General features: G+C 40.7%; 1 protein-coding gene across 1 annotated transcript; it reads left to right on the top strand.

The window, feature by feature from the left end:
- Positions 1–9,448, top strand: LOC139214263 (noelin-3-like). Its single transcript, XM_070845069.1, has 6 exons — positions 1–172; positions 3,182–3,325; positions 4,609–4,764; positions 6,091–6,310; positions 7,404–7,510; positions 8,683–9,448. Exons 1-6 carry the CDS (start codon positions 104–106, stop codon positions 9,358–9,360), a joined length of 1,374 nt encoding a protein of 457 aa, XP_070701170.1. The 5' UTR covers positions 1–103; the 3' UTR covers positions 9,361–9,448.
- Positions 9,449–10,600: the final 1,152 nt, after the last annotated feature.

Here is a 10,600-nt window from a genome sequence, read left to right as displayed (position 1 = left end):
ACCAGCGCGTAGCGGACGAGGTGGCGTGAAGAAAGTTGCGTGAAAATTTGTTGTTCCCGTCGCGGAGGAGCCGGAGGAGGGAGACGCTGTAGCAGCCGACAGAATGTGGTCGCTGTCCGTGGTCCTGAACCCGCTGCTGTTCCTGCTGCTGTTCGGATACTGCCCTTCAGTGGTGAGTTCACTGCCTTCATATTTCCCTTCACTCTCTCTCTCTCTCTCTCAAAAAAAAAAAAGAAAAGAATAAATTCAACTTGAACGCGAGCCAAGTATGAGGTCCCTGTTTTAAAGTTGTGACTGATTTGGGAAGCCTTTGAATCAGGGAGGAGCACTGCACGACCAGCAACAGAGAAATGAGTCATTTCAGTTTCACATTATCGCGTTTGGCTGCTCCTTTGCTGTAGCCTGTACGCAGTCCGGCACTGGTGGCAATTCACAGTAATATGTGAAACTGGAAAAACCAAAATGCTGAATTTGAAGTGGTCCTAGAGGAGGAGGCGTCCTCGCAGCACTCATGTTTGTTGCCTACATCAACCACATAGCGCTGATATTGATCCTGGAGAATTGCCAGACATATAACTCACTTTTAATGGAGAGTTCAATCATTGTAAAAAAAAAAAGAAAGAAAGAAAATCCAATGCTGAAACATCTTGATACAGGCATCTTCTCTGTCCGTCCGTGTTTCTGTACAAACTGACTTTAACTGAAATGTCTCCCTGTTTTTTGATGCAGTTTTGTAGCAAGATAATTGTTTGGAATTGGAATATCTATCCTAATATAGGCTTCTTTTTTTTTTTTTTTTTTTTGTTTAAATGATGTGATTTATCTTGCCAGTTTAACCGTCCGAATGCATTTGGGAGCATTATCACAAATCAGGAGGAGCAGCTTGCAGATCACCAAGCCATTTGGACGAGAACAATGGTCGATTAGGTTCATCCCACCCATGCAGAGTACGATCCCTGTGCCAGTGTCTTGATTGCAAAGCAGTGTCCTCACAAACTATCCCCTCGCCTTGATTTGAAAGTGGCGTGCAGAATGAATGTGTCTTCATTTGTTCATAATGCGCAGGAAATGTTTACCAGCTCAAGCTCAATACTCAAAACTGTGACGAAATCTGTCAGAAAGTCTAAAAGAATGACAAAAACAAACCAGCTGTCTGAATTATTTAATGAGAGAAAAACTCTTTGTGCAGAGTTCCTCACGCAGAAAAAAAAAAAAAAAAGCAGCTTAGTTTGGAGAGTGCATCTGGCTTGGCTGAGCTACAGATTCATTTTAATAAGAGGAAATGCGAGTGTGGAGAGGGGAAAGGATGTGCGTCACTCAAGAGACAGAGCAGAAAGACCGTTTTTTAACAGATTACTGAAACTTGCTTCTTTTTCGGAGCCTTTCAAAGCAAAGTAAGGAGTAGAGCTGAGGGTGTGTTTTTTTTTTTTTTCCCCCCTTCCTCTTTTATCCCATTCAGCTATGTTGCCATGAGAGACCAGCAGATTCCAGCTACAGTCATGGTGCACCAAGTCAGCCAGTATCTCTATTAATTTCTCCCATACTAAGTCACACAGATGACCTCCAGCTATTTCAATGCGATAGTCACATTTCCTCTTGCTGCTTTTAAGTGTAGTTCACGAGATGCACATTGAGCATTAGAGTCCGGGGTAGGCACGTACTGTAGAATTTGAAAAAAAAAAGTAGGACTGTAAAAGTGAGATTCCTAATTTTCTACTATCATGGCTTTTATCTGATACTCGTATCGCCAACTTATCTTCAGGGCATCAGTGGAATGAGCTTTAATTCCCCAAACGCAAACCTTACCAGCAACCAATAGCAAGGTGGACAAAGATCAGGGCTGCTGTGCTTTGATAATACCTGAAACAATTTTCTTACCATCTGATAAGCAACGTAAGAGAGTTGTGCTGGGGAAAAGAATGAAAGCTCAGGAGATTGATGGTGTAGAAGGTGTTTTTTTTCTTTTAACTTTCTGATTTCCTGATGTATGAGTCAGGTGTTTTAAAACTAAAGTAGTACATAAATGCCAATTTAATATTTGTGCAGCCACTTCATTCTTAAAAACACGGTGTGTTTTTATGGCAGCGAACTGATAAGTCCACATTCTACCTACAAAAAGGGGTCTCCCAGTAGGTGAAAATGACGAGTCAAAGTCTGAACTTTCTCCTCAGTGTGGCGTCTTTGCTTGCTCAGAGGGGACATGATCTTTCATGGCTGATTCTAAACGCTCTTTAAACTGTTCAGGCTGACAGGCGAGGGTGAACTGGAGGAGGGGAGGATGCCTGCGCCATGAAAACAGGGCACTTCCCTTCCCTACCTCCGAGCTTCAAAGGCTGGCGGGTTGCCCAAGTTCACATATATCACACGTTATTCTCCAGCCAGACTCAGTTTTAGAATGTAAAACAAATTCAAATAATTGCTGGTCATCTGCCAGAGCCGCTGGTAGTGCAGACAAATTTACCATCCGCAGTCAAAGGTTGCTAGTATTTGGCTCGAGGCTTGTGTTAATTTCCCAGACTGACAGTAAGCCGCAGTATTGTTCAAATACTGATGCTGCTTGTGTGTCTGATGGCTATCAACTTTTCCAACACTTCAGGACACTTTGATCAATATTCGTAGCAAATACTAGCTTTCACTGTGTACACTCTGGCGTTAGTTGATGGTGCTGCATTCGAATATGCTGCGCTGGCTTATGATGCATAACTTTATGTTCTTTGAGCTCTACACTCCAGTGCTGTGGAGCATATTGAATGTAATAAAGAATGGGAAAAGATCCCACAAATCAGGTTTATCTGCGTCTCCCAGCAGGACTTTCAGTGAAAGCATTGGAAGGGCTAGGGAGGAGAAACAGAGGAATTTCAGCACTCGGGTTATGCATCAAGGCCAGGAAATACTATTTATTGTTGAAGGAAACATTCACTGGAGACCATATACTGTGGAGGAATATCTTACTGCAAAAGCACTGTCACAGCCCAGACGTTTTATAATTCAGTGGAATTGGTTGGTGTCAAAGCGTTGGGGGCATAAAGCAGAGGAACGGATGACCCATTAGGAAGAAAATAAGAAAACATAACAGCTGTGTGCTGCAATTCCATGATAGTGATATCATCAGTGTTGAATTTATTCAGCGTGTGTGTCTGTAGCTGTGTACTTAGGACTGTGCCTGTGTTTTTGTATGCAGACCATCAGGCCAAAGGAGGGGTGGCAGGTGTACAGCTCAGCTCAGGATGCAGATGGGCGTTGTATCTGCACAGTGGTGGCACCTGAACAGAATCTGTGCTCCAGAGATGCCAAAGGCAGACAGCTCCGCCAGCTCTTGGAGAAGGTATGTATGTATACACAGCCACACACATTTCTGTTTATGTGACAATACACAGACTCGTTCTCAAATACACACACACACACACACACACACGCAAAGCAGCACATCTAAATTCATATGGACCTATAACATTGATTTCCATCGTTATTCATGCTTCTTTGTTGTCCTAATCCTCTGAGAAATTGCACCAGCCAGGTCCATAACCCTATTTTCTACTTCTGTATGTATTACTTGAATGACATCAGCTTGTAAAAGATGAGAAAGCTCTCCATCTCACCTTCAACACAATTCAAAGTGGCAGCTGTTTTATTTTTTTTTTTTTAAACAAAACAGTCGAGGGCTTCTAAGGTGACGAGTTTAATTCAGCATTAGGAATATCATTTGTCGCAAAGTGAGAAACATTCAAAAACGTGTATTTTCACATTTAGCAAGGTGTATTTTTTAACTAGCATGTATTTTGCATTGATTTCATATATCTAAAAGCAGTAGTGACATTATGAATTGAAACAACTTTTAATTCCAAATGAAATAATGCTTTCCGATGACAGTAGTGATTTAATGCATTATCTACAAACAAACAAACAGCACGGCACCAGAGTCACTTTCTTCATTTAGTATGCCATGTAAGGAAACATTGCTCTAGCCTACATTTTAATGTTGTATGCCAAAGGGTGTTCTCTGTCATTCACTGGGGCTTTTGACACTAATGTACTAAGCTGCCTTAGGGCTTCAGTGAGGCCATTTCAGGATCCCTCTACCAGAGCCAGAAAAGTATGCAGAACACAATGTATGAGTGTTGTGCCACTTTGCTAGTGATGTGCTCCAGTGATGCAGGTTAGTTACAATTACAGCCAGAGAGAGAGGAGAGAGAAAGGGCCACATTTCTTCTTGTTCACATGCCCTATAAAACTTGTGAGCTTTTGTTAAACCAGAGAGAGACGCTGTAATGTTTCTGTGTCAAAAATCTGCTGTGAAATGTGTTATCAAACCTCACAGATTCAGTAGTTTATTAATGACATTTAAAGAAAAACAGCAGATTTGTTTTTTAAAAAATGACATTACGAAAACAGAGCAAGAACGTCACAGCCCTGTGTCCATGTAAAGCCCTTTCGAGGCTCTATTCAGCTCATACATGGATGAGTAAAAGACAATCACGTTGGAGGTCAAAATGTTGATTTGTTCCATGGGAAGTTAGAGCGTGGCAGGCTACTTTTTAATCGCATGGTAGACGGGAAAAAAAAAAAAAAAAAAAAATCAATGCTGCGCTGTTTCATTCTTTTCAAAAGGTGCAGAACATGTCACAGTCAATCGAGGTGCTGAACCTGCGGACGCAGAGGGACTTTCAGTATATCATGAGAATGGAAAGCCAGATAAAAGGACTGCGGTCAAAGTTCCGACAGATCGAATCGGACAGGAAGACGCTCGTCAACAAAAACTTTCAGGTATGGTTTTGTTTGATGTTGAACTTTGTGAGAAACATCAGAGAAAAAGGCTGCGAGAGGATCTCCTTGAAAGACACCTGAGAAGCATCTGAATGGATAAACTTTCAGCCCTGATAAGATCAATAAAGGTCTACCACTGCCTAGCCAAGGACAAATTTGTCTTAAAAGCTGGACCGGCTGTGAAAGCAGCATCCAGCATGCATTCTTAAAACTTTTTATCACTGAGAGTGACAAGATCCTGATGGTTCCTGCAGTGGCGCTGCTGTAGGAGGGCGGGTGGGTGGAGGGGGGGGCTTTGTGACAATAATTGGAGGCCTCTGTGTGGTGTTTTTAACCCTCAGAGACCCCCCCCCCCCCAGGGCTCCTGCGCCCTCAGCTGACATTTCTGTCAGGCACCGTGGCGGCTCAGATTTAAATCTAGAGTGAAGATAATGGCATCAAATGATACTAGATGACCTAAGTCATGTCCTGCTAGCTTATTGGGAGGAGAACCAAATAACACTAACACTCTAAAGTTTGGCTACATTTTGGCGAGGACAAAACTGGCATGGCCCTTTTCAAAGGTGTCTCTTGACCTCTCATCTCAAGATATCTGAATGAAAATGGGTTTTCCGGCACTGATAGTTACTGATAGTGATGGGCAATACATTTTTGAATCTGACTCCAAGTGATACCATGGCAGGTATTGCCAATCTTGATCATTCTCAGGGGTGAGATCTTTGTATCTTCACAGAAGAGAGAGGATTAATATATAATTTGACAATGTATAATTGATGCTGACATTACATAACAATAATAATGACAGCAATTAGTGGAATAATTATTGCTATTATCATCCATCAGTGAGATTTCTTTGGGCCTCACTACAGCTTCTTCCTCCTTTCTTTAAAGTTTTGTTGTAGCTCCGTGCACTCGTTCTCTTTTGATAATCTTTCCTGAAAAAATTACAGCTGGTGCTTTTCTATTTTTTTTATTGTTAATATGCTAGAAAACCAAATAATGCTGTTTTCCATCAATCAACAAAGTTTTTTGTAATAATCAATGAGTAAGAAGTGAAAGGAGAATCTACATTTTGTGCAAAACAGTAGGAGATGGTTTTTGTTTATTCATCAAGATGAGGGTATCGCAGACACTGACAATCTGTAGATGTTGAGTCTTTACTTCAAGTGAGTTTTCATATCATATATTCTGCCTTGGTTGTAAAGAAATAAAAGATGTTGACCATTGTACCATAAAGTCCTCGAAACAAACTGAATTGTCTTTCTAGACTGACAGATTTGTTGAGACAGGTATTTTTGCAGTGGTGAATTCTTGGTGTATTCTCAGGAGCTAAAAGGAAAGATGGAGTCCCTGCGGCCGCTGATCCCTGTCCTGGAGCAATACAAGACAGATGCCAAGCTCATCTCCCAGTTCAAAGAGGAGATCAGGAACCTTTCTAGTGTGCTGATGGGCATCCAGGAGGAAATGGGAGCCTACGACTACGAGGAGCTGCAACAGAGGGTCCTAAACCTGGAAAATCGGCTCCGCAACTGTATGAACAAACTCAGTAAGTCCACGGCAGAAAAAGCACATCGGGGCATAATAACCCCAGATTATCCAATGGCAGAGGGATCTTAAACACATTTCTTGCTGCAACCAGCAGATTGGTATTTTAGATGCAGAGCAGGGGACAAGGAAAAGTGCTACCAGAGGCAAAAATAACACTGTGGCTTGAGAAAACCTTATATTTTTTGAGTCGAAAAACAATTTTCCATGCTATCAGTAAAAGATGAAAGCATCACGAAGCTTCGTATTCTGGCTGCTAATTTAAAAACGTCAATCGAGGCTTGTACAAAATCAATGTTAAGTTCATTTCATGTGTTTTATGGGAATGCTTCTGGTTCCTTCCTTGCCATTTGCAGTTTGGCACTGAAAAGCTGTGGGTTCCTTTGCTCCACCCCATGAGGTTTAACTCAGCTAATAAGATCAATTCTGCCTCCAGAGGAGCTTTGCCTCTGATAAAGGTTTGCATAACTAAACTCCAATTTGCCGACTGCCATGTTATCAACACTGATGGAGCCTGTCAACGTGTCAATGTAAACAGCTAATATGTGAATGCTAATGGGATGCAGCTGGAAATCTGTCTGAGCACAAGATGATTACTTTTACATTTACATTTATTGTGCATGAGCTTTGATTGATTAGCTAAAATAGCTGTTAAAAACTTAACAGGGAACTTGCAAGTTTGCGTGCAAGTGATAGCCTACTGCCATTTGGCACAATTAAAGTGTCTGGCAAGTTGAATTAAGTGCAGCTCAAGTACTTCAGATATTAAATCGAGTGGGATAAATGTTCACCCGGCTCTGTTACATGGTAAGGGGTTTTACTAGCAGCTTGTCTGGTTATTATTAGTAGCTCTATAACATCAGAGAAAAACAGGTGGTAGTATCCAGATACTGAACACAAAACAGTCCAGACTTACTGGTGATCTCGTTATTATTTTTTTAAAATATGGATAAAAAAACAAAGGAGCAGTTACCGGATTTAAGCAAGCCAGTGCTTTGAGATTTCTTCCAGTCATAAAATTGGCTGCGGTCTTCCAATGTGGAGCTGGTGCAGTTTGTGATGTGTGTGACTAGAACTGTGTGATGTGTTCGCAGCATGTGGCAAGCTAATGAAGATCACTGGGCCGCTGACAGTGAAAACTTCAGGGACCAGATTTGGAGCTTGGATGACCGACCCACAGGCGTCTCCCAAAAACAACAGGGTGAGAGGAGTTAATGTGCTTTGCTTTATGTTTCGAGCCTTTGAAGCAATAACTAACTGTTTAATGATTTACATACAACTGCTGCCCTCCTGTTGTTCGTGGTGCATAGATGTCGTTGAGTTACAATATCATGCTCACTAAAACTATTTTGTACACTTGACTGCTCGGATCAAACATAAAACCTGACGTCACTTGCTGAACATTTTGATGCACATGAATGTATGTTTGGATTCTTTTAACTGAATGATAAAAAAAAAACAAAAAACTGAGCACTAACTGACTCAGGAATAGTTTGCACTTTATTCTGTGATGAGTTTTGGGCCACATTCATCACTATGTTTAACAGAAGGGATAAAAGAACTGCCGTTATATACACCTTTGCTGATTATCTAATGGGCACTAGACAAATAAATGTCCAGCCTTTGAAGGATACTTAGAATAAAAGAACATAAACTGTTATATACCAGTCACAGAATTGATTTTCATATTAAAAAAAAAATATATATATATATACACATGCGTGTTATCTAAACGTATAAATATCTCTCTAACTGGCAGTCTTACTCTTCTTCCCTGCCTTTTGCTGACACTTTTGTGTCTAGGCTGTTAGTACCACCAACTGTCAGCAAAAATTTGTGCCGTCAGGTACAGATAAAAACAGGTAAACACAAACACAAGCAAACACAAAAGAGACTTGGCCCATTATCAAAACATTGCTCATAGCGGCAGTTGACTAGTGGTCAAAACCTGCACTGCAGGTCTTGAATCCCATAATTATTTTTAAAAATGACTAAAATGGGGAAAAAAACGGCACAACTTCCTTATAAATAAAAAAAAAAAAAGTCTCTTTCTGCTTACTAGGGTAGTTTATGTCACCCTCCATCGGTCCGAGTTTGGGTTCATCAATAACAATGAAAGAGAATTAAAGTCAATCGTTGAAAGTTTGGCCTCCAGCAAATGTCTGAACACTGGGTCTTTTATGGAGCTCATGTGTTCCATCATCCTCTTTTGTTGTGAATGCGATGTTTCCTGTACTTTTTTCATGAAAATATCATATAGGTGAGATTTTTTGTCTTTATAATTTGACAGAATGGGAAAAGATATTAGTGTTTCTTCTACATTTCTTATAACTAAACGTCAGAGGATTGTTGTCTGTTTTTATTTGTCCTCAGGTCTGGTACATGGACAGCTACACTAACAACAAGATAGTAAAAGAGTTTAAATCCATCGCTGATTTCGTGGCAGGAGTTGAGTCGAGAACCTACAACCTGCCTTTCAAGTGGGCTGGAACCAACCATGTGGTGTACAACGGCTCCCTGTACTACAACAAGATGCAGAGCAATATAATAGTGAGGTACAGCTTCGAGACGGGTCGCGTGGTCACCCAGAGGGCTCTAGAGTCAGCTGGCTTCCATAACGTGTACCCCTACACCTGGGGGGGCTTCTCCGACATCGACCTGATGGCGGACGAACTGGGCCTGTGGGCCGTGTATGCGACCAACCAGAACGCTGGGAACATCGTAGTCAGCCAGCTTAACCCGGACACGCTCCAGATCCTTAACACGTGGAACACAGAATACTCAAAGAGGAATGCCGGCGAGTCCTTTATGATCTGCGGGACGCTCTACATCACTAATTCCCATCTGACCGGCGCCAAGGTGTACTATGCTTACTCCACTAAAACCTCCACATACGAGTATACAGACATTCCCTTTCATAACCAGTACTTCCACATGTCTATGTTGGACTACAACACCAGGGACCGTGCCCTCTATGGCTGGAACAACGGCCATCAGGTCCTGTTTAATGTTACACTTTTCCACATCATTAAAACCGAGGACGACTCTTAAGCGGAGGAAGATACTGAAAGCATGGAAACAATGGATAGTTGCGCCTGAATGTTGTAATTTTATCTATTTATTTATTTATCTATCTATATATTTATTTATTTATTCATCTATTTATTCATTTATCTATCTATTTCCTTTATTAGTTATGGGCATTTTATACACATTCAATAATCGACATCTTGCTATTTGGCTGTCTTCGTATGAGAAGCTAATTTATGATCCAAAACATATTGTCCATGCGGGAACGGGACACATTATCTAGAAAAAGTAAATGCCAGCATGAAAACAAATTTGATGCATTATGAAACATGTTGCAGGTAACGCACTAAATAATGGCACTTTTACTTGACAACTTTTAAAAACATTGAACAATGAACTTCCAGGTAATTCCTGCAATTTCTCCTTTTTCTACCCAAAATGAAAGCTTTCCCGAAACGAAGTCTTCATATTTCGAATGGTTCTCTCATTAAGTATTGCATTTATTCATGCCCCTTAATTTATTCATATTTTGAGTGTGTTCACTAATTGTTCGCTTTGTTTCCATTCTTTTCCATGCCACTTATTCATTATCATCTGCTAATTTATTCCTGCCTTTCGCTGCCTCCATTTAGCTTTCAATTTGTCTTTGTACTTTTCCTTTCAAAAGTTTTGCACTTGACCTTGTACAAGACAATGAGAAATGTGGTGAACCATAATGCACCTGTATAGCTACTCTACTTGGCTTTTTTCTGTCTATGAAGATTCTCAGCCATCCAGACCATTAAGTGTCTTGAAGTACTAAGTCAAAGTACCTCAGCAAACAGCAAATCTGGTTGTCTTTGACTTAGTACTTTGAGATATCAGCTTTTTTGTAACTTCAGCAACAGTTTGTATGCCTTATTCAGTGCAGTACGTTCTGTAAGCCCAAGGATAGCAGCTCTCGTGCATGAATGTTGGCTATCCTAATAGCATTTTTACTGTAACTGTATATCTGTGTATTTTGTATCTGCACAACATCCCATTCTCCTTCTCTCTAGCTATATTAATGGTAAAGATCCATTTATACACACAGCAGTAGACTTTAATAAGCATTCATTTGTGTAAATAAGAAGTTACACATAACCAAAATAAAAGTATTGTTTTCATTAAGTTGGTCTTCCGTGTATTTGTCTTCTTGGGAGTTTTTGGTGCATTTGCTCAACAGGCTCTTCTGCAAACAAAAAAAAAAACCCTGAAATGCCACAAACGTGAAGTAGCGATG

This window comes from Pempheris klunzingeri, chromosome 15 (genome assembly GCF_042242105.1).
Source record: "Pempheris klunzingeri isolate RE-2024b chromosome 15, fPemKlu1.hap1, whole genome shotgun sequence".
Lineage (NCBI taxonomy): Eukaryota > Metazoa > Chordata > Actinopteri > Acropomatiformes > Pempheridae > Pempheris > Pempheris klunzingeri.
Note: the sequence above shows the minus strand (reverse complement) of the source record. Positions and strands in the feature narration are given on the sequence as shown.